The following is a 23,240-nucleotide window of genomic DNA, read 5'->3' as shown; positions in this document are numbered from 1 at the left end:
GTATGTATTTTCTTACATCACGAGAAATCGAGAAGCGTCGACAAGCAATCTATCGATATATATTTTTACATCACGGCGATATTGCGAAATGTCGACAAAAATCGATGCCCGCTATCGATGTATATTTTTACATCACATCACTACTATTGATTGAATTTACGCAAATACAAGATTTTCCTCTTCCAATGCAAAGTAAGCTCCAGAACGGCCGTTAAAAGTGGCAGATTAGGGAAAACCGAGCGCGTAGGCGGTGATTGTGCCAGAGCATCGCTTATCTGTAAATTGCTGGCTTAGCTTTCCGGTTGGCCAGGGAAAACGCCTACTAAAGCGAAAACCGAAGGCGTTCAAAATCGAGTGGGGCCAATTGATACTGATACTGACAATCTGCCCACGGATGAGATGTGATTCGGTTGTTAATTTTCGCAATTGCATTGCAGGTAAACCATAAAAATCCATTGTGAAAATTTGTGGGGTGGTGGGTGCCAAAACGGATACTCAATAGGCGACAGCCGTAGTAAAGAGAGCGGCGAAGAGAGTGCGCAGCGAAAGGGAAGAGAGCGTATTTGATGTGTACTCGAAGGCGGCCGAAGAGAGCGCACTAATACACACTCGGGCACGGAAAAAGGACGAGCAAGAGGAAGAGCTTTCCGGAGAAAGTAGGATAAAGTGTGTTTGGCCAAAATGAACCCGGCGGTGGATGCGTGGGCGGTGACTCCGAGGGAGCGCCTGAAGTACCAGGAGCAGTTTAAGGCCCTCCAGCCGCAGGCAGGATTCGTCACCGGCGCCCAGGCCAAGGGATTCTTCCTACAGTCCCAGCTGCCACCCCTGATCCTGGGCCAGATCTGGTGAGTATTTGGATACATGGGTCGCCCCATGAATCACCTCCAGATAAGCGCTTTAATACTTACTCATTCGCTTATCTGCAGGGCTCTGGCCGACACCGATTCGGATGGCAAGATGAACATCAACGAGTTCAGCATAGCCTGCAAGCTGATCAACCTCAAGCTGCGCGGCATGGATGTGCCCAAGGTCCTGCCGCCAAGCCTGCTGGCCTCCCTCACCGGCGACGGCCAGAAGACGCCCTCGATGACGCCACGTGGCTCCACCAGCTCCATGAGCCCCTTGGATCCGCTCAAGGGAATAGTGCCGCCTGTCGCCGCAGTGGTTCCTGCTCCCGTGGTGGCTCCTCCCCCGGTGGCTGCTGTCATCTCGCCACCCGGCGTCGTGGATTTGGCCAAGGTGCCCGCTGGCCCCACACCGCCCTCCAGCAACCCACCCAGTCGCCACATGTCCATCTCGGAGCGAGCGCCCTCCATCGAGTCTGTGTGAGTATTCATCGCATTTTAATCTAAGGGAATTCCAAGTGGGAAAGGGCTAAGTAGTTTCGACCGCTTACCCATAATGCCTTTTTTATGATCTGACATAAATTGAAGCCATATACCATTTACCAAAACAACCCAATAATAAAACGATGAAATGGAAGTATAAATTGAGGGATGGTTATTAGGGAGTATATGGTGTTGTCTTTATGATATTTGCAATATGCAAATCTCAGCCAGATTACTTAGATATAAATCATTTATTACACATTTTATTTATTTTTTATTTATCCTTTTAGAAACCAAGGAGAGTGGGCCGTACAAGCTGCCCAGAAGCGCAAATACACGCAGGTGTTCAATGCCAATGATCGCACTCGATCTGGTTACTTGACCGGTGCCCAGGCACGCGGCGTTCTGGTGCAGAGCAAGCTGCCCCAGGTGACGCTGGCGCAGATCTGGACGCTGTCGGACATCGATGGCGACGGTCGCCTTAACTGCGACGAGTTCATTCTGGCCATGTTCCTGTGCGAGAAGGCCATGGGTGGCGAGAAGATTCCGGTTACCTTGCCCCAGGACTGGATTCCGCCCAACTTGCGCAAGATCAAGTCGCGTCCCGGCTCGGTCTCTGGAGTGGTTTCGCGTCCAGGCTCGCAGCCCGCCTCCAGGCACGCCTCGGTGTCATCGCAGGGCGGAGTGGGAGCTGTGGATGCTGACCCAACAGCCGGACTGCCCGGTCAAAGTAAGTGTTTGGAATTCCATAAATTCCTAAGCCATAGGTATAAACAACATTGGGGCATTTAAAAATTACTCATTACTATCTTCAATGTATAACCAATTGTGTTCTCTTGTTTCCCAGCTTCCTTCGAGGACAAGCGCAAGGAGAATTATGTGAAGGGCCAGGCAGAACTCGATCGTAGGCGCAAGATCATGGAGGACCAGCAGCGCAAGGAGCGGGAAGAGCGGGAGCGCAAGGAGCGCGACGAGGCGGATAAACGTGAAAAGGCTCGTTTGGAGGCCGAGCGCAAGCAGCAGGAGGAACTGGAACGACAGCTCCAGCGTCAGCGGGAGATCGAAATGGAGAAGGAGGAGCAGCGCAAGCGGGAACTGGAAGCCAAGGAAGCGGCCAGAAAGTAAGCATAATCAACTCTTCAAACCACAATGTAGTGATTTAATTCCGGACCCATCAGGGAACTAGAGAAGCAGCGCCAGCAGGAATGGGAGCAGGCTAGAATCGCTGAGATGAACGCACAGAAGGAGAGGGAGCAGGAGCGTGTCCTGAAGCAGAAGGCACACAACACCCAGCTCAATGTCGAGCTGAGCACACTGAATGAGAAGGTTAACTAAAGTTTAATTTAAATTGAGCAATCTGATTAATATGAATCAATTACAGATCAAGGACCTCTCGCAGAGAATTTGCGACACTCGCGCCGGCGTGACCAACGTAAAGACCGTAATCGATGGCATGCGCACTCAGCGCGACACTTCCATGACCGAAATGTCGCAGCTGAAGGCGCGTATCAAAGAGCAGAATGCCAAGCTGCTGCAGCTCACCCAGGAGCGAGCCAAGTGGGATGCTAAAAGCAAGGCCAGCGGCGCTGCCTTGGCAGGCGAGAATGCACAGCAGGAGCAACTCAATGCGGCCTTTGCCCATAAGCAGGTGAGAAAAACGTTGTTTAGACCTTATTTGCCTTCAAATTTTTTACTAATAATATATTTATTTCCTTAACAGTTGCTAATTAACCAAATCAAGGACAAAGTCGAGAACATTGGCAAGGAGATTGAGTCAAAGAAGGAGGACATCAACTCTAATGACGTACAAATGACTGAGCTCAAGGCGGAACTCTCCGCTCTGCTCACCAAGTGCGAGGATCTGTACAAGGAATACGACGTGCAGCGCACCTCGGTGCTGGAATTGAAGTACAATCGCAAAAACGAGACCAGCGTAACCTCGGCCTGGGGCACAGGCACTTCCAGTGCTTGGGGAGAGACGGACACGACTGCCGCCGACCCTTATGCAGGTATGAGTAACGACGTAACCGCCGTGGCAGCTCCAGCTGTGGACTTGAGCGGACCGGCGCCCGAAGGGTTCGTGAAATATCAGGCCGTGTATGAGTTCAATGCGCGCAATGCCGAGGAGATTACTTTCGTGCCGGGTGACATTATCCTGGTGCCCTTGGAACAGAACGCCGAGCCGGGATGGTTGGCTGGCGAGATAAACGGCCACACCGGCTGGTTCCCCGAGTCCTATGTGGAGAAGCTAGACGATGGCGGCGCTGCCCCTGTCGCCGCCGTCGAACCACAAATTGTGGCCGAAGTGGCCGCGGTGGCGGACACCTACAATGACAATATAACTACCAGCGAGGCTCCGGCGGCTTCTGCCGATCTAAATGCCGCCGGCGATGTCGAGTACTACATAGCCGCATATCCTTATGAGTCCGCCGAGGAGGGCGATCTGAGCTTCAGCGCCGGCGAGATGGTCATGGTCATCAAGAAGGAGGGAGAGTGGTGGACGGGCACCATTGGCAACCGCACCGGCATGTTCCCCTCGAACTACGTCCAAAAGGCGGACGTGGGTACGGCCAGCACGGCCACTGCGGATCCGGTGGAATCTCTGGATCAGGTAAGTGCAAAGCTTATTAAAAACTGTAGTTTGGTGTGGGTTCATTTTTAATAAAAGTCGACTGGCCAACAAGCAAGGATTTAAGATATTTAGAAATGATGTTTGAATGCATTCTAGGAAACAAATATTATAAAACTAATGTAATAATAATTAAATGTTCTAGAATAATGATCAGGGAACATTGATGACATATATAATTATGTTTAATTTAAAAATTTATATACTCAAACAAACTTGAAGATAATGTGTTAGATAATGTTACATTTTAGAAAATTGTATGTTCAGAAGGCAGGTAAAACTATTTTGTAAATACAATAAGGATGCCAAATTTGTAGTTCGACCCACACTGTTGTTCACCTATACAGAGTTCACAACCCCAAAGTTTAGAGTCGTGTCTAACCGTTGCCCTCATGTCCATCTACTAATCCAATGCTTTTCATGTGCTGTGCTTTTTGCCACCGTTGTCGTTACACTTGCACTGAACCAGGAGACGACGCTGAACGGCAACTCTGCCTACGCCGCTGCTCCCGTGGAGGCAGAGGAGCAGGTCTTCCAGCCGCTGCCTGTCCAAGAGCTCAGCGAGCAGCCGATCGCCAGCCCAAGCGTTGGCGCCGAGGAGGCCCACGAAGACCTCGACACTGAAGTTTCCCAGATCAATACACAGTCCAAGACACAAAGCAGCGAGCCGGCCGAGAGCTACAGCCGACCCATGTCACGCACCTCTTCCATGACACCCGTAAATAGTTGACACCGCCCGTTACTGCGCCTCCAATAGTAGCACTTAATAAACCGACATCTTTTTCTTGTAACCATCTTTCAGGGCATGCGGGCCAAGCGGTCGGAGATTGCTCAAGTAATCGCTCCCTATGAGGCCACCAGCACCGAGCAGCTTTCGCTGACGCGAGGCCAATTGATCATGATCCGCAAGAAGACGGACTCCGGCTGGTGGGAGGGTGAGCTGCAGGCGAAGGGCCGGCGACGCCAGATTGGCTGGTTCCCGGCCACGTATGTGAAGGTTCTCCAAGGCGGGCGCAACAGCGGACGAAACACTCCAGTTTCCGGCAGTCGTATCGAAATGACCGAGCAGATCTTGGGTGGGTTTAAGATATATAAGCATATATGAAGCTAAACTAAAACATTAGCCTTTGGATACTTGTTTTTGCTTCAGTACCTACAAAATGTTACGTTTTTTAATTGACTTTTCATGTTTACTGCCCCCACAGACAAGGTCATAGCGCTCTATCCGTACAAAGCACAAAACGACGACGAGCTGTCGTTTGAAAAGGACGACATCATCAGCGTGCTGGGTCGGGATGAGCCGGAGTGGTGGCGCGGCGAGCTGAATGGCCTTTCCGGTCTGTTCCCCAGCAACTATGTGGGACCCTTTGTGACGTCCGGTAAGCCGGTGAAAGCTAATGGCACCACCAAGCAGTGAATCTCACAACTGCAGCTCCAGCCCTCTGCTAGGCGTAGCTCTCTAACTTCCACATTCCATATATATATATTATTTATTAATTTAACCCACTATTATGTCGAATAAGCCATGCCAATTTGTTCTCGCCTCGTCGCTATCGAAGAGCCCTCTTATGTTTAATGTTGACTTGTTGCAATATTCCCAAGATGTATCTATTTGTTAATTGTGATTATTTAGTTTTTAGATCTACTCTTAAGTTGAACGATGGCGCGCTCTCTATTTTTCGTTTAGCCAATCTCTAGTTTTAATTCAATTGTGTATTTATTTAGCCTGCATATTTATATTTTGTACTGCATTATTTGTATTTTGTGTATAAAGTAAACCAATTAAATGCGATTTCGATTTTAATTGCCAACAGGAAACGTATAACGAGCCTTTGGCTTTGGCCTCTAAGCGGCAACAGGCACTCGCTTACACAAAAAACCGACAAACAAATCTACACCATCCCTTGGGAATTGGGTTATCTTAAGATCAGCCGCAGCATCAATATCCTCCAAAACTACCCATCCGGAATTCGTACGATATTCTAAAGAGCCCAAAAGTCGGCTATTTACATTGTTCAACCTTAATGCTAGTCATACGACGTTTTTTCACAAAGTTTATCCTCTTCGGTGTGAAATTCCCCTTACTTGTTGATAGAGTTAGTAACCAGATCTCATCTGAAACCATTTATAGAATCAAACATTGCTCTCATGTTCGTAACCAATCAAACGAAAGATACAACCGAAATCTAGTAAGTCACATTTTAAAGGATTTATATAGTAATCTGCATACGGAAACTACAAAATACATAAGGATATCAAACGACAATTGCAATTTCGTTGTATTAGATGTGTTTATCGATCAAAGCCAGAATATTCAACAGTTTTTTCCCAAATGCTACTATACACACACGCATATAGTATCTATAACGATGGTTTTCTGTGTTTTCCAATAATATCCGAATATAATTGTATATATTTAAAGTATTCCAACCGACACGTGGGAGTATACATTATTGTTAACTAAATATTAAGCATGATGACCATTCTCTTAAATCTTAATGAAAACTATGAAGACGTCAAGAATAATGGAAAAGCGGGATATACATATATTAGCTTACACATGGGCAACAGTATTGATAATATTAATGATATTTATAATGGCTTTATTTCTTTTTTGAGTAACGTACTTGATTTAACGACTAATTTAAGCGCTTGTCTCAACTGCCATAATTGTATTTGTTTAATGTCTATTGTCTCATTGATGAATGTTGAATTGTTTGCCGCTAGTTTAAAGTATCTGTATCCGAAGCACAGGAATGGATGAGATGTAAAAATTGAGTATGTACAAAATCCACACAGAGTTCATTCAAGCCGATCGGAACGACAGTCGGATATTATAGAGGGCCACGTTATGCTGTTCGAATCTGTTTATGCTAGTTGCAGGTAGTCTATTTATCAAAATCACTCACATACTTGTATGTATCTACGCTATTTCGTACATATGAAGAAACACTGTCGAATGCCTTTCAAAAAATGATAACCAAAAAGTCACCTTACATGGATAAACCTAATCGTAACTTGTTATTGCATACCACGACTATTTATGCGTCTATAGCTCTATTAAACGAAACCAAAGTGAAGAATCGTTATAAGCCCCGCCAGGCGCCGATCAGTGGGCGGAATAGGGCCAAATGATCGGCGGCTGGGCGGGGAAGTTCTAAAAGCATAAACACATATTTATGTAGCTAATGTTGGGTTGATTATTGATTCCACACATATGTACTAATAAATTTAAATGAACCAAAAACTATGATATACATACTATATAGAGAAAGTACTAAAATTTCTTTAGAAAAAGCAAAGCAAAAGTGTTAATTGAGATAATCGTACATTTCGAGCCCCACATATACACCCCCGCATACATATAATGCTCATATAAGCGTACTTGTTTAATCGTTAAAAAGTTAATTATTGTAAACAATGCTTAAGAACAATACCGACGAGGAGGAACCCCAGTTCTGTACGCATTAGCACACTCACCTACACTGAGACTCACTTTAAACGCGAAATGGTGACCATCGATATATCTACCTATATACAAGCCGGACTGAGGATCACTTATAGACATCCTCTGCAGACACACAATGCATACGAGTATATATAAAGTGAATTCTTCGGGAAAACAAAACTAAAAATACCATTAAACATATTGAAATATATCAGTTTCAAACATAATTAGAAGAAAAGTAAAAGAGAGAAAACAAAAAATATTAAATTAAATTATGAAAATAAAAAAATACACATATTTGGTGCAATAAATGTATAAAAGGAATTTCAAACAAAATGCTTTTGAATGTGCATGCCTGCTGAAAGGGAATTTCAATTCTACACTCTTCAATAGATGTTCCATTACTATATCGTGCCATATGCCCACAGAGATCCGGCGTCATCAAGGTGGCAGTGACAGGAGAGCAAACGGCGTACAGAGATTATGGCAACAGTGGTGCAGGTCTGAAGCAGATTCGGGTGATCAGGCGCAGGCCATGTCCAAGAGCAAGCTGCAGGGAACCATCCAAGCAGTTCACATATCCAAGCGGCGCGATGGACAGCTCATGGGATGCGCCTACGTCCGATTTGAGTGCACCGAGGCGATGGCAAAGTCCATGTTCCAGGAAAATGGCAACCGTCTGGTTGGCAAGACCGTGGTGGTCGACTGGCAGCCCCAAGCTCCCAAGAAACGATTCGGTCCTTGGCGATGCTGGTAAAAGCACCGCCACCCTCTCCGATACCAAATTACAGGAGTTTCGTTTTAAATTATTTTGTTTTTTCATTAAATTTATTTTTAGTAAAATTTTTTTCTTATATAATATTTAAAATCAGTTTAACAATTTACAATTCTTTCGGGTTTGCATCGTGTTTTTTGAAATTTTTGTTATTTTGCGCTATCAATATTTGTATTAATTTTGAAGTATGCACAACTTAAGGCCTACGGTATGAAAACTGCAAACACTTTCTCGATTTAGTCATCAATTGAATTCAAGGTTAGTTTCTTAAGCAAGTAATTTATGAGTCAGCGTCCCATATATAAATTGCCTATCCCACAATCCAAGGTTAATTTCGGAAATTGAGTGGAACTCAAGTTTATATAGAAGACCTGCTCACAATATAACACAGCTCTGATTTTTTATGTTTTTCCATTAAAGATTTATTGAAATGACAATTTCCAAGAGCTCGCGTCTCTTGAAGCCGTTTATTGTCTTTCTGATCGAAATAAAAATTTGAAACGAACTAAGATTACCATTTCTATCTGATCTGGTGTGCATATTCAGAAGGCAATTTCTTGGATAGAACATAATGCGAATACGAACTACTTAAGTCATAGGTGGCTAAATTAGGGCTTGGTACTAGGGGCGCGTTGCACATCAGTTAGAAAATATATATTTACTTTGTTTTACTCGTAGTAGGTAGGTGTGTGTTCCACTTTCACGATTACCGTCAGCAGTCCCCGCAAATATTTCTAGGTAGGTAGGTTCCAGAACACATCCCATCGTCCTGGATATTGGCTACTGTGTTCTCAGTTGGCTCCGTGCTTCTCCTTGGGTCCGGTCTGGTAATTAGAGTTTATTCTTCTAATGCGTTTTCAAATCTACGTCAGAATAGTGCGTTTATTTCTAGTTTACTTTACTTGGTTTTGAGCATGTTAATCTGTTTATGCTTGGTTAGCTCAATCCTAGTCATGCACTCATTCCACACACAATCGTTCGCAAAACACTTGCTCGTTCGAACATTTCCACCGTTAGGTATTTATCTTTACCGTTCGTAAATGTTTACAAAAATAATTTATAAATTACATAACTCTGTCCATTTACCTGTCCACTATTAGTTACTTGATTTGTGTATATTTTATAGTTGGGGTCAGCCAAAGATTTACTCAGCTGCTCCAGTGGCATTCTTTAAATAAAACTGCAGAAGCTGAAGGATTTAAGATCTTTTCATTAAGAATCTACTTTTTAAAATTTCAGTAGAAATTTCTTAGTTCTCAAATGCAATAAAATGACTAAACATAGTTTCAGCTGAGTAAAACTTTGCTGTTATTCCTAGTACTGACTCTGCGGCTATACAGAAATTAATTACTGCGAACTTATTAATTTAACAACTAAGGCTAAAATTCAACTAAACTCTGCGATTTCACTAAGTTATCGAACTAAGTACGCGCTTAAGTACGGTTAGCAACACATCATCGCAATGTGATCTCAATTTGGTACATTTTGTCTAAATTATAAACAAAGAAATCAACGTTTGTCATAGGCTTAATAAGAACTTTGGCTACGCTTTGTTAGTTATTACACAATTAAGTTGCTTGCTTGCTATTTTGGAACACATCTGCTGTCATCACTAAATCGGGTTTTCGATATATATACGTCTGTGGTACATAATAACAATTGATCAGGACTAAACACTAAACACAAACTGGAAGTTATAAATCTTAAGAAGCGACTTAAAGGATCGAGAAGAAATCAATTTGTTGTTCCAATGAGGTGTTATTTACAATTTTTTCGCTATCTCATTTCCTAAGCTTTTGCCCGATTCTTGTGGTTGGGTAATATAATTATAAAGCTTTTTGTTTTAAACCATTTTTTTGGGAAACTATTTCGCAACTCTTTGTCAACTTTAGGCTTACAAACTAGGTCATAGAAATGTGTGTGGGGTGTGTTCCGAAGTTAGTTAGTAGAACATCTCGTATGGAAACAGACGTCGCCGTGGACTCTTCGAACTGCGGGACAGTGGAACTGGGATGGCCCGTAAATCCTCGTCATCGTCACCATCCAGTTCCTCCTCCACGTCGCCATCCGTGCTCGATACTCAAATGATGCTCTCGTCGTTGTTGCGGGTCAGCCGAATGCTTGTCGTGGTGGTGGTGGCGGTGTTGGCTTCCGATCCCGATCCTGGACTGGAACCCGGTCTCCTGCCCGTGGCTGGGGTCGTAAAGGTGGTGACCACGATGTTCTCGTCGTCGTACGAATCAAAGTCCTCATCCTCGTCGTCGTCGTTCTCCTCGGACTCCGTCTCGGAGTCCTCGTAGTCTAACAGAGCCTTGGTCACCTGGTTCCTCCGGCCCGCTTGGGTGACCGCTGCCCCGCCCACCGCCCCCGCGTTCATGCGTCGGATCTGGGCGCGAGGCGTGTTGGAGGGGCGTGGCAGGAGCGGTTCCCTGCCGCTCAAGCGCATCATTCGCTCGCTGTTGGCTCCGCCGACGGCGGACAGCGCTGCTCCCTCCCAGTCATCCGAGTCCGACGGCTCGCACAGGGACTTGGAGTGTCCATGCTGGTACGACGACTCCTCGGGTATTGTGTCTCTGTTGGTGGTGTTGTGTGGTGTGTGCGGTGGTTGTAGGTGGTTTGGTTGGTGGTTGGTAGTCGATGGTGGGATGAAGTGAAGAGAAGGCGTAGAAAGTTAATGTCATAGTTGTGATCAATTTTGGCTAATGATTGGGTTTGGGTAATCGTTTTGGGTTGATGTTAGCATGTGAGACTACAGCTAATTAAGGAAGACTTTTAAATTACTTCGTAAAAAACTTACACTTAATAAGAAGTAAATTTAAAAAATATATATTTATTGATTTTAGGCACTACATTTAAGCAAATTAAAATGGAACAGAAAGATGGAAGGTAAGCTTATAAGGAAGACTTGTTTAAGGCACAGTACAACAGTTCTACTCTACATTGACACTACGAGTTTCATAAATACAATACAATTTCGTTGAGTCCGCTGTTTGGATTTTGTTTGTAAACTAAGATTTTGGTGAAAAATGCGTTAGGGATTAGCACAGAGAAGAGAGTAGGTGTTAAGTGGGTTCGATTGTTAGTTGTGCCGAGCCCAGGCACTGTGTTATACGTATAACACTTTGGAAAGATACTTTGTCTAATACTTACACATAGTTTGTGTGCTTAAGCCGTTTAAATTTACACTTTGTTTTAGGTATAGAAACTTTATCAAGAAAGAGTTATCACAGGTGCTCGCAACTGTATAACAGTTTGGTGTCAGTGTGTTTTGTGTGCGTGTAGAAATATGTGGTGTGTTTTGTGCATTTAGTGGACAGTTTAGCTAGTTAATTGCTCTGGCTCTGTGCTCGTTTCGGGTTTGACTAATCAGAATCGAATGATACGCCGCTAAAAAATATAATTTTTCATCAAATCGTTTACCAATGTGGATTTTAGTTTGTTTAGTACTTAGTTCGGATATGTTTTGGTTTTTCGGATGGGAAATTTCACAAAACAAATAAAACACAGCACAGCAGACATCATGAAGTAATTTACTTCATTTTATATTAATTTTTTAAATTGTATTGCATTGGCTGGAGAAAGGGTTAAGAAGTTGGATAAGAAGGGCTGGATGCAGATCGGGATCAAAACAACGCATAAAAACTGTTATATGTATAACACAAACACACATAGACATAAACAGAAAGCAGAAATTAACTTGATGGTTAATAAATGATTAAAATTACATTCATAATATGGTTATATAACTGTCCTATAACATGTCCTAATGAAATCTTAGCTTAATTTTGAGTCATAGGACTGTTATACAAGGGTGCTAGACAATAGAACTGCAAATAAAATTGAACAACAGCAGCCCAGCATAGTTTTTTGAATGCGGAATATGAATGCCTGGCACTGAATCAATCGATCACCAATTAACAACATCCTAATTTCAAAGTTATATACAGTGGAGAGTAAGGCGAAGTTTGTGGGGCCAGGTCAGAGATCTGTGGGAAGTGAGTGCGAGGAATGAAGTTCGAATCCAATTGCAAGACTAGTATTATTCACCGGAATCAATTTTAAGAGAACCAACTCCGGCTGAGATGAAAAGATAGATCGCTGTCAAGGACTAACCTACAGGGACTGACTGTTACTCTACAATGATATGCTCTGATCTGTGGCTCTATATACAAATACAATACTTCGCATATAGAGTTCGTGTGGTTAGTATCTAGAGAGTTATCATATGTAAGCTAGTATATGTGGTAGTTTAGCTTTGTCTCTTGGTTCACAGAGTTTCGAAATTCGATAATGGCCGGTTTGGGTTGCTCAAGACAGTTTGATTTCGGTTCGGTTCGGTTCAGTTCGATCCGGCTTAGCTCATTACTTTGGATAGTATGTGAATGTGACGCTATCCTGGGATCTCGGGGAGGTTGGCGTCGAGTAACTCGCGCTGGCTGATGTTGTATCTGTTGAATTGTTGGTGGTGTTGTTGTTGTTCTTGGTGGTTGATGTGGTTGTTGTTTTTACTGTAGTTGTTGTTGTTATTGTTGAAGTAGAAGGAGGTGGAGGAGAAGGAGTTGTGATCTTGGCTGACTCTAGTAAATTAGTTGCTCCCGGACTAACTTGCAAAATTCTACTGGGCCTTCGTCCAGTTGCAATGAGTCTGTAAAATAATCATCACAATAAAAGACACAGACGAGGGCTCAACCACAAAATATCCACAAACACAGAATAAGGCCTTTTTGGGAGTACAAATTTTATAATAAGCCAGCTTTTTTCAATTTGCGGAAAAGGGTGCAACAAAAGAAGGTGAATAAAAAGCCATATTACAGCAGGAAGAATATCATAGGAAAATGGGGATATAGTTATAGGAAAATGAAAAGAATGCCTATATTCGACTAATGAAAGTCTGGGCTTTTCATAATTAAATCCCGATAGGGGAATCATAAGACAAATATTGCATATTATAGCAGAATCAATTGAACATCCGGATCACTTAGTTGAATAACTTATTCAACAGAATTGATACAATTATCATTATTGTCATGCTAATTTTAAAAGCTTAATTAATAATTTAATGTATGATTTTTCGACTTTCATATACTAAGAAATAAGCTACAAAATATTAAAACAACAAAAATAAAAGCTACTGAGAAGTATTAAACCAATAAGAAATTATAACTTGATGCGTATTAGTAAGCTATTGTATATACAAGCATAAAACAAAACCTTGTACTGAAATGGGCTTTCAACTGGGTCTTCGGCTTATATTGAGAACTTGGTTTAGACATTAATTCTATTTTGGATCTTCTAGCGAGATTAAGGGATAAATTTGTTTTAATGAAAAGTATGTAATGGAATACTGCTGAAAATTCGGCAACAGATATAATTGGATTTATTTTTATTATCATGAAAAGGCAATTTTATCATACATTGAAGTAAGACTTAACAAAAAAATTATTGGTTATATCTATTAATATTCTTTATGTTTTCGTATAGATATACTCAACTTCAGAGCTACCATTATGCGAATAAGATGCCAATATCATTCAGTTAAATTTAAAGATGTATCAAATTTTGAAAATACCCATTTCAGTCTGGTAGAAAACACAAAAACACTAGATGAGTATCTGCACAAACCAATGAGCATAGACAATTAGGTGTGTAGTCATTCGGTGGCTGACCAAGTGGACACGCAACTTACCCGCTCAGCTCCAGCATTGAGCCCCTGCGCACGTTCCGCCGGTGACTGGCCGTGACCGGAAATGGTCCGGAGTGACCATCCGGACCCAGCTGATGGGGCCCGGCGCCCAGCGAACCGGAGGATATCGACTGGGAGCGCTTGTCCAACCGCGGATTGTGCATGGACGTCGATGGCGCGAGGGCCAATTGATTGGGCATGGGCGCCACCATCGTATCCGACCCACTGGCGGCTGAGTCCACGGCCCCCGTGCTGCCGATGCCAACGCTTCCGGCCTTCGAGCTGGAACTCTCTCGCCGGAAGAGACCTATGACGGACTTGGGCTGTTTAGGCTTGTTTATACCACCTTTTTGCGGGTACGTTGGGCGCGTTTTCAGAGGGTTTTTACAGGGTGTTCGTGTGGTGTTTCGTGGAGTGGAGCGTGGTGGGTGTTGGAGTGGGCAACAGTTACCGAGGGAAAACAATGCGGGGAAAAGAGAGAAAGAAAAAGGAAAATTTTAGGAAAATCACAACGAAATGAACAACAGATCGGTAAACACACAAAAAGTAGGGTGCAATTTTGCCATCGAATATAGTTGTTATATTTTTGTCACTTGTGCTCATAATACAATCAAGTAAACTATATACACTTAATAGTAGACGAATAAACAGCCAGATTGATAAATACAAATCTGAAGGGCCTTACACAGAGAAAAATAATAATTCCGCAATGGGTTTTAAGTTTTTGAAAAGTTCAAAGCGTTTTATTTTCTTTTTTTCTTACAATTACATAAATTTTAAATAATTAAGTCAAGAGCTACATATTTTTCTCTGTGCAGTCCCACTCGGCTTAGCCAATTTACAAACAGTAATCAACTGAGGACACGAATATATAGAAAGAACAACCATAGGAGAGTCCCCAAATAACCTTTCGGAAATTGTTGTGTGATTGTCGGAGAACTCGCCTCCCACCCCTTTGTTAAATATCCTAAAACGCTCAAGTGACTTGTGCCTTCATACGTTACCTAGGAATGTTGCACTGGGGGAATTGTAGGCCAAGTACTCCTTGTTTGAGGCCCAGGCGGGGAATTCGTTCTGCTGGACTGCATCCGTGCACTCGTCCCCTTGGCGCTTCCACGGCAGCTGGGATTCCGTGGCGGTGGGCGTGGCCACCCGCCTCTCCCCATCGGACTCGCGGGACAGGTTGCGATCCTCCTCGGGAATGGGATGCTCGGCCACTAAATATCAAAAGCAATATTTAAAATTACAAATATACATTGAAATCGTTCTATTGGATGGGAATATCATTCTAAAGGCTTCGCTTGGGCATGCAGCATACAGTTTTACACTGCAGTTTTCGCTTTAGCATCGGTTTTCGAGATGGGAGGCCATAATGGGAGATATTGTCAACGTATTTTTAACATAAGCGCAGTTGATGGAAGAGGAACACAGTCAAAGGGCAAGAACAAACGAGGTGCACTCAACTCAAGAAAAATTAGATGTCACATAAGGAAAATAAGTATGCAAATCTATAGTTTTCCTAATGAACAGTATATCAAATAAAACAGGTCCTGTCTTATCATTAGCTGATCTTTTTTATAATTTTATAATTTTACAGAATATTAAAGAACAGTTGATATAAGGCATTATGACGGGGTGTTTCCAAGGTCCCCTTCTTGGAAAGCAATATGTTTTTGGGCTTCTTTGCTATGGAAGTATTTAAAAAGAGCTAATCATTCAATTACACCGAAACAGTTCGATTTCTCGTTATTAGATACAGTTTAAGGGGTATTAAGGAAAACTATTTTGTAAAAAATAATATAAAATTTGGTCATGCACAAAAATGCCATGCTTGTTTCGACGTTTCTTCTTTTTTTCATACACACAAATCTTTAATTTGTTGTGACTTTTCAAATTGGTTTTAGGTAAGTTAATGAAGCTAAATGCAGGTAATTTCGAGCTTTGGCAATGGTAACTTTCAACTGCATTCGAGGAATAGAATTATCTACCAATCAATGGCAATTACATCTACGAGCAATTTTACGTTAACGACGCACGAACAGAGTGTAATGACAACTAATTAGATGGGCAGCTACGTCTAGGCAACACTTAGCATGGCTAATAGTTTCGGGGGTGGAAATCAAGGTAACCGACTCCATCGAGTTAGAATAATAATAATATAAGGCACTAAATGATAAACTGATAGTAACCAACGGAAAATTGACCAAGTCGCGCAAGGTGCTGAGCACAAAATACGATTGGTTGAGCTAAGCTTAAGGCGCTCTATAAGAATAGTTATTAATGACTGGCCTTTTATGAGGTCTAAGTACACGTAATGCTGCGCAATGAAGAGATGGAGTTGTGGAAAAACTGATGGGATGTAGTATTGCTTATTATCTCTAAAGCCTAAGTAGGTTTGGGACTCCGGATCTTTGAAATTAAAATTTTTTGAATATTGGAACTAGAACAATTTAGATTTTTATCAATTGATATATGATTTATTTTAGTAAAATTTAACCTCAACGGTTTTGAAACCACAGTTAATTTATATTTATTTATTTTAAATGTGTGGTCTGAATATAACCAGGGGTCTGAGCATGTAAATGATCGATGGGTGAGCTATTCATAGCGTTCAAAACGATTGTTGTAGGTGTCGTTGCTGTTTTGATTTATGGGTGGAATGATGGATCTGGAGATGATGTCTTTTACCAATGCTCTGGTATGAACGGTCCCGCCGCCACGGCAATATCAATTCGGCGGCCGTGGGCCCAATGGCCTGATCCGGCGACTCTAGATCTGTCTCCGGACCGTCGTCGACCTTCGGCGCATAATGCTGGACGACGATACGCGCCTTGGAGGCATCGAAACCCGGCAGGTTTTGGATGTGGGCTATCAGGGAATTGTTATTGGCGCGATCCGAGTCAGCTAATCGTAATTTTTTGCATTCAGTTCATATATTTTTTGCGCCCAGCAACATTTTATCGTTTTGTGTTTTTTTAAGTGATTGGTTTTCGAAATAATTGGGAAGGCATAAAACAAGAAAAAATATGTAGAAAGTTCGTTGTTATAGCTTTTATTAGGTACTCCTTAGGAGGTAGGATAAAAACAAATGCATTAATACAAAAGGAAATTAAATCGATAAAGAAAAAGTGAACAGGACTAGTGAAGCTTTATCCGGTAAATAGGATATTCTTTAGTTTAAGATAATTGTGTTATTTATTTCATATTTAGTTATAGTTACCTACTACAGAAACCTTGTTCAGCTACTCAACTAATCGATTCATGTACAAGTACTCATAAAACCTTTTGAAGATTCCTTTCATTTCAGGCAAAAAAAGGTACGATAATTAAAATGATGGCATTTTTGTGTGAACAAAACAAGGAAGGTGGGCAATTATCAGAATATGGAAAACATCAGATAGTGTCATATGACTTCTGATCAGGTGTAGAAAACTGTCTCGAAGACCGGGAGAAACAAAGATACGCATATAGATAGGAGCCCATACAACCATAACCATCTAGGGGCTGCCTATGCTCTATGTAGACAACCTCATAACTTAAATGTTTTTACGGAAATTAAAAATTGGTAACAAATACGGATGGCTTTTGGGGAGTAATGAGAACACTTACGTGATGATTTGGCGGTGAAGGTCAGGCCGTCATCCCAATCGTCGCTGGGGCCAACAACATTGATCTCGTTGGGATTCTGTTGGCACTCCTCGGCTGTTTCGTTAAGCACATTGTTAATATAGTCTTTGAATGGTTCGAGGTCGAGTTAACAAATAATGGGCACAGGCAGAACATTTAGGTGTGTGTGTTGCAGTTGGGGTTATTGTTTTCGATTAGTGCACATATTTTGTTTTCAGGATTTTTGGGCCAATTGTGTGTTTGTTTTTTTGGCATCAGTTGGAGGGGAAAGCGATGCAGGGGAGAAAGAGAAGGATTCGGTTGAAATCAAATTAGTTACCAATTAATTATCACATTTTTAAGGTTTTCTCCTTATCAAATCAATTTAGGGAACAGTTTATCTAGGAGTTTTTAAGGTAGTTGGCATTCAGAATATATTGTATTTGATCGCCGATTATAGCGAAGATTGCCATTTCTACCTTACAAACGTCTTAATAAAACTTATTAATTTGGAATATAAAAATAAAAATTTGTTTTAGTACGGTGCTTTGAATAATAACAAAAAGTCATGGTGAGTTAGGTTAGTATGACGCATGAAATTGTGTTTCAACTTAAAATTCACTAAACTTTTCTCTACAAACTGAAACTGAATAGACAGCGCATGATACTTTTTTAAACATTAATAGCCGTCGGTTCATTGTACAACGGAGAACTAAAATAAAATAAGAGTAACAGAATTCTACGAATTGATTTGAGAGAAACTCTACGGACATTTCTTTCGACTGGAACAAATTACTTCGTTCGTTAAATTTGTTGCTGATTTTAGCGTCATTTACCTATTTCTAATCTACGATATTTGTTAAGTGAATTGTGAGTATGTCTTTTTCTGTAAGATTTTTTTCGTGAATGGTTTGAACTCGATTCCGTACCATTGGTGAGCTGCTTGGTGGTGCCGTTCTGTTGGAAATCATGGAACGAGACATGATTCTGCTTAACGTTCTCCTTGGCCTCCTGTGGATAGTGGGGGTATCCATTAAAATAGGACTCTTGGGGTACAGTGCTTAAGAGATGGCTCACCTTATTGCTGGCCCCACGTTTGCTGCGCTTGTGATGTTTGCGATCATTGAACATGCGCCTGAAGTTCATTTGCATTTTGTAATTGACCTGCAAGAGAGTTACGTTTTGTTTAATTTTAGGTTCAATCGTTTAAAATTGGCAAAGCCAGTGGCTGGTGCTTGGGGTGGACAGGTACTCACCTGGGTGGACAAATCTCTGTCATCTACTGCGTGTCGGCTATAACTAAGACGACGGTGCTGTAAAACATTGATGGAGCAAATTAAATTTCGAAATCATAATATGCCAGCACAATGATATAAGTAGAGAGATGTGGCCTTGCAATCGGATTGCAAGATAGGACAGTTACATTTAAATAGGTAGTATATAAAACACGATTAATTGCTTTCAACTAACATAAACACGAACTGAGTAAGTGAAACGGCTTTCCATAAACATTTGTACATCCTATGCGTAGAGATTAACATTTATAGAGTGCTGAGCCCAAAATACATTTTTCCGAGTATTTTAGATTTGCGTTAGTTAATTGTGAACACAACAATATTTTGCAGACAAAATGAATTGGTGTTTAGTGTGTTTGGACAAAGAGGTTGAAAAGTTCAATACAAAGTTTGGAGGGAAAATAGGTGGTTTTGGAAACATAAACAAATGCAGATTGTTAGTAATAAATAAAAAAGTTATCGTGGAATAATATGTTATTCATGGATACTTTATAAATTGTGTGCATCATAAAAATATTTTGTTTGATAATTGTATGTCGCATTTACATAAATTTCGATTAAAGTGACAAAAAATTGATTAAAAAAAATGTGTATTATTTGATTGTGTTTAAGATTAACATTTACATTTAGCATTGGCAAAAAAAAAATGTTTAGAAATATTTATAATAATATATAAAATGTTATCGAAAATATTATTAAATTACTCTAAGTACAATTACGCAGTCTTTATTTTTATTGTCTTAAGTTATATGGAAAGCGAATTAATTATTTTTTAACGACAGTTAAAAGAAGTTACTGTGCTTCATTTATTTTTTGAATATTTGAATTTTTTTTGAATTTTTATCCTTGAAAATAAATGATTTAATTCGATGATTTAAATTTTTTACTTAAGTTCAAATTTTTATTCAATACAAGGGATTTATATTTTACAAAATGTCATTCATAATTGAAAGGATTTTTTTTTTTAATATTTGAAGCCTACTATTATCTTCTACGATAAAGGTTTTATTTAGTCATTCTTGTTGCTGAACGCTGCAGTACATTTGAGCTCGTTTAGATTAAATAGTAAGGCATAATTTTAGGATTGTTTTTAATATTATAACACCAATTAGAAGACACATTTAGAATATTTGCAGTCAAAGAGTACAGACACACAACGTGTAACATTTAACAAAGTAGTCATCATTAGTTAATTCGAAAGGAGTTTAAAATTAACCAAGAAACAGATCAAATTAATTAGAACAAAAACGAATGAACCAATTTATTCGTACCATTTGTATTGAGGCCTTTATCGCGATATTTTGAAAATGTTTATATTTGATTTGTTAGGCACACGAAAGTTTGAAGCGGTTTTGATATATTAAAACACGTTGTTGATAAGTTGATGTTGAGTTTCGAAACAACGGGAAAGAAATTAAATAAACCATTAATCACAGATATATTTATATGGAATAATAATCATATATGTATATAGTCAGCCATAAATATTTATATTCAGAGCCAGAAGCGCAGAGTGTGAGGAAAGTAAATGCCCAAAGTACAGAACAGAACGGAAAAGAAGAATGTGAAGATACAGTAGAACTTGGCACAGACTCTTTAGTGACTACTATAGAGCGAAAAGGTGGTGTCTTACATTGATAGATATAAAATATCATAAAAAGAAAGAACTTTTGGGCTGTGATTATCTTTGGGGGTAATTAAATTTAAAACTGTTTGCTATAGAATATCCAACCAAGAGTTTATTATTACAAAACGTGAATTGGAAGTAAAGCTAAAATTATGCGTCCAATACATACCCTTCTATAGGGCTTCAGTTCTTCGGCCAACAAATGATGGATCCTGGCATCAGTCAGATCCTTCTTGGATGGATTATAATCCAGCTCAGCCATGTCCAGATTACGCGAACAGGTATTGTCTAGATTTGTCAGACTGGGACTAAAGAATGTTTCAAACAGGCATCAGTATAAGTTTATCACAAATAAGTTCATAGATTAAGTACATCATTACTTGAAGTCAAAACCAAAGAGGTGGTGAAACGAATTTTAGATATAAGAAATAGAAAGTTCGAGCTGGTGTCACATAAATCGACTTTATAATTAAATTAAATATTATTAAAGCAACAGCGATATAGAGATTTCTGTGACACCTTTGCTCTTTTTGTGTTTGTTAGTGGCCAATTGGTTTAAACTAATGATTAGTGCAAGTTCATGCTAATATTCAGTTAAATTCACTACATTAATTTTGAATTTATTCGTACTCATGCAATATACGATCGTTTCAGTGTGAGTACAGGCAAGATATCGTTCAATCCAAAATTCGTTTACCAGGTGGTGTATATGGTTGGCGGTGCCCACCTGCCGCCAATATAGTTATTGGTGTAATTCCGGAACAGGGCGCTCATCGACTCGGTGCCCGTCATCTGACCAATGGTGGATGGATTCCGCCTCATCACCTCCATGGCGTCGCGCATTGTCAGTTTGGAGTACGTCTCGATGATCTTCGGCTCAGCGCCCTAAATGGGAAGGACAAAAAACAATGAATCGATAAAGCTCCATTTCAATTTTATTAATAATCTTATTACTAAGTATTGTCATCGTATATATTAAGGTTCTTTGATGACTTATTTTTTGGGGATTTTTTTGAATCTCGACGCTGCGGCCTCCAGCGCTTCTCATCAGCAGTCGATCCACCACTTCTTCTATTCTTGTTTAACTCTCGCTCATAACTTTGCATGGGAATGTGGTCCAATAAATGCAATTCATTAATTTCCTGAGTGGCAGTTTAGGTTTGGATATAATAAGGCCCACTTCTAGAACTTTCCAACCCAATCTCCCCACTTAAACGTTAGTAATACCTTGAGATCTCTGATCAACAGCGGGCGAATGAAGCGATTGTCGAAGCGCTTGAATTTATCACGCACATTGTAGTTGCCTGTCTTGCCCACAATGTCCTCAATGCCGGCCATCAAGTGATCCATGAACTATTAGAAAACACTCTTTAGTAAACCAATTAATGCATCTTGTAACTATGAAGACAACTGACCCTTTCATGAATTCGCTCGTTCATGGTTGGCTTGCGCTTGTTGGCACGCTTCACATTGAGGATCTTGACCAGCGGCTTGATGGTGATGCCTTGCAGGAAGACGGTAAAGTAAATCACAGCTATTGTGGTGGTCACAAACATGTTCTTCTGCTTGACCACATTCTCATCGACCAGCAGTACCAGGGCAAAGGCCACAGCACCACGCAGTCCGCCGTAGGACATCACAAACTGATCCACCCTGGATAGTTTGTGCAGACGGAAGCGATTGGCCAGGGCGGAAAGCAAAATTACACCTAAAATGTCACAAATAGAAGTCAATACTTGGTTTAAGTATTATAAGATATTGAGATACTTACCAATAACACGAAACACCGAACAGAAGGCAATGGTCAGCAGGACAAACCACGTATTCCATACGTGCATGTTGTTCACAGTGGCCACGCCTAGGAACATAAAGATAATCGTCTCCGCCGAACTGGACAGCATCTTCAAGGCATATTTGACAGTCGTGTGCGACTTTTGGGAAATATTCGATTCCACATAGTTTTTCATCGTTATCCCGCAGAAAGTGATGCTGTTGAGTAAGTTCCAAAAGTGAGTTACGAGAAATGATACCTGTTTTGCAAAACTCACGATAAAATGCCGCTCATATGGAAGATTTCCGCATTGAGATAGGCCAGGTAGGCCATCACAAATATGAAAATAGGTTCTATGACACGCACATGATCGGTGAACCGGGTTACCAAACCTGTGAGAAAGCCCCAGATGATGCCTGGGGATATGAATTTGATTGCCAGTTAAAATCCAATTCAATTTTCATAAACGAATCAAAAAAGCCAGCGCTCACCTATGGCAGTGCCACCCAGTGCAACCACGAAAAACGAACCCATGCCGCTGGCAATGTCCTGGGCGATGATTTTGTCCAAGCCAATCTCATTGTAGGACTCCATCATGTGGTACATCACAACCTGGGAGGGCGGGAGGCGGATGCAGAAGGGTGATTTAGTTAACCAGGTCGAGCACTTGTTGACTTAATTGCTCCCACATCCTGTGGCCCACACTCCTAGGTGATAAACCCATCTTACCGTAACGGCATCGTTCAGCAGGGACTCGCCAAAGACAACAATGTACAGGATCTCGTTGACGTGTATCTCCTCGAACACGGCCAAAACAGCCACCGGATCCACGGCGGATATGAGGGAGGCAAACAGAAATACGTCCATCAGACCCGGAGTCTCGCTCTCCCCGTAAATTCCCATCTTTCCGCAGGCGTACAGCGAGCCACCTGCAAGGGAGAAAATCAAAGAAAGCCAAAGAGGTGAGACAAATAAAATCAGGCGGGGCAAGGGGCGTGTAATCTATTTGCAACCCATCAATTTCCCAGAGTCCTTCCCAAGACTCAATTAGACACTGGCCGATCGAAGGCCGTTCGAG

At 41.2% G+C, this 23,240-nt stretch overlaps 2 protein-coding genes across 33 annotated transcripts in view; one reads left to right on the top strand and one right to left on the bottom strand.

Moving 5' to 3' along the window:
• Positions 1 to 108: 108 nt before the first annotated feature.
• LOC108033624 (intersectin-2) lies at positions 109 to 8,276 on the top strand. 4 transcript variants are annotated; one of them, XM_017107997.3, is made up of 12 exons: positions 109 to 192; positions 438 to 845; positions 927 to 1,325; positions 1,619 to 2,058; positions 2,176 to 2,449; positions 2,507 to 2,654; positions 2,710 to 2,976; positions 3,049 to 3,939; positions 4,427 to 4,675; positions 4,760 to 5,033; positions 5,163 to 5,336; positions 7,834 to 8,276. In XM_017107997.3, exons 2-12 carry the CDS (start codon positions 682 to 684, stop codon positions 8,160 to 8,162), a joined length of 3,609 nt encoding a protein of 1,202 aa, XP_016963486.1. In that variant the 5' UTR covers positions 109 to 192; positions 438 to 681; the 3' UTR covers positions 8,163 to 8,276. The 4 variants fall into 4 exon arrangements, with proteins under 4 accessions (XP_016963486.1, XP_050741521.1, XP_050741522.1 ...); XM_050885564.1 differs by lacking the exon at positions 109 to 192 and having other exon boundaries at positions 207 to 845; XM_017108001.3 differs by lacking the exons at positions 109 to 192; positions 7,834 to 8,276 and adding an exon at positions 5,772 to 7,729 and having other exon boundaries at positions 208 to 845.
• Positions 8,212 to 23,240, bottom strand: part of LOC108033626 (sodium/hydrogen exchanger 3) — a 30,714-nt gene continuing 15,685 nt past the window's right edge. For 4 of the 29 annotated variants that reach the window (XM_050885542.1, XM_050885540.1, XM_050885543.1 and 1 more), the window contains exons 5-22: positions 22,892 to 23,091; positions 22,654 to 22,774; positions 22,440 to 22,578; positions 22,163 to 22,380; positions 21,807 to 22,099; positions 21,619 to 21,744; positions 21,089 to 21,276; positions 20,561 to 20,699; positions 20,036 to 20,050; positions 18,726 to 18,782; positions 18,547 to 18,633; positions 18,306 to 18,480; positions 17,473 to 17,595; positions 16,552 to 16,767; positions 14,868 to 15,080; positions 13,867 to 14,209; positions 12,547 to 12,825; positions 8,212 to 10,753 (exon numbers count right to left, since the gene is read on the bottom strand). In XM_050885542.1, the coding sequence (XP_050741499.1) occupies positions 10,261 to 10,753; positions 12,547 to 12,825; positions 13,867 to 14,209; positions 14,868 to 15,080; positions 16,552 to 16,767; positions 17,473 to 17,595; positions 18,306 to 18,480; positions 18,547 to 18,633; positions 18,726 to 18,782; positions 20,036 to 20,050; positions 20,561 to 20,699; positions 21,089 to 21,276; positions 21,619 to 21,744; positions 21,807 to 22,099; positions 22,163 to 22,380; positions 22,440 to 22,578; positions 22,654 to 22,774; positions 22,892 to 23,091 (3,425 nt within the window). In that variant the 3' untranslated portion in view covers positions 8,212 to 10,260. Of the gene's footprint in view, positions 10,754 to 10,990; positions 12,826 to 13,866; positions 14,210 to 14,867; positions 15,081 to 16,551; positions 16,768 to 17,472; positions 17,596 to 18,305; positions 18,481 to 18,546; positions 18,634 to 18,725; positions 18,783 to 20,035; positions 20,051 to 20,560; positions 20,700 to 21,088; positions 21,277 to 21,618; positions 21,745 to 21,806; positions 22,100 to 22,162; positions 22,381 to 22,439; positions 22,579 to 22,653; positions 22,775 to 22,891; positions 23,092 to 23,240 lie in introns of those variants that run through there. The other 25 variants (XM_050885549.1, XM_050885545.1, XM_050885548.1 and 22 more) reach the window with 25 other exon arrangements.

Source organism: Drosophila biarmipes, chromosome 2L (genome assembly GCF_025231255.1).
Source record: "Drosophila biarmipes strain raj3 chromosome 2L, RU_DBia_V1.1, whole genome shotgun sequence".
In the NCBI taxonomy this organism is placed as follows: Eukaryota; Metazoa; Arthropoda; class Insecta; order Diptera; family Drosophilidae; genus Drosophila; species Drosophila biarmipes.
Note: the sequence above shows the minus strand (reverse complement) of the source record. Positions and strands in the feature narration are given on the sequence as shown.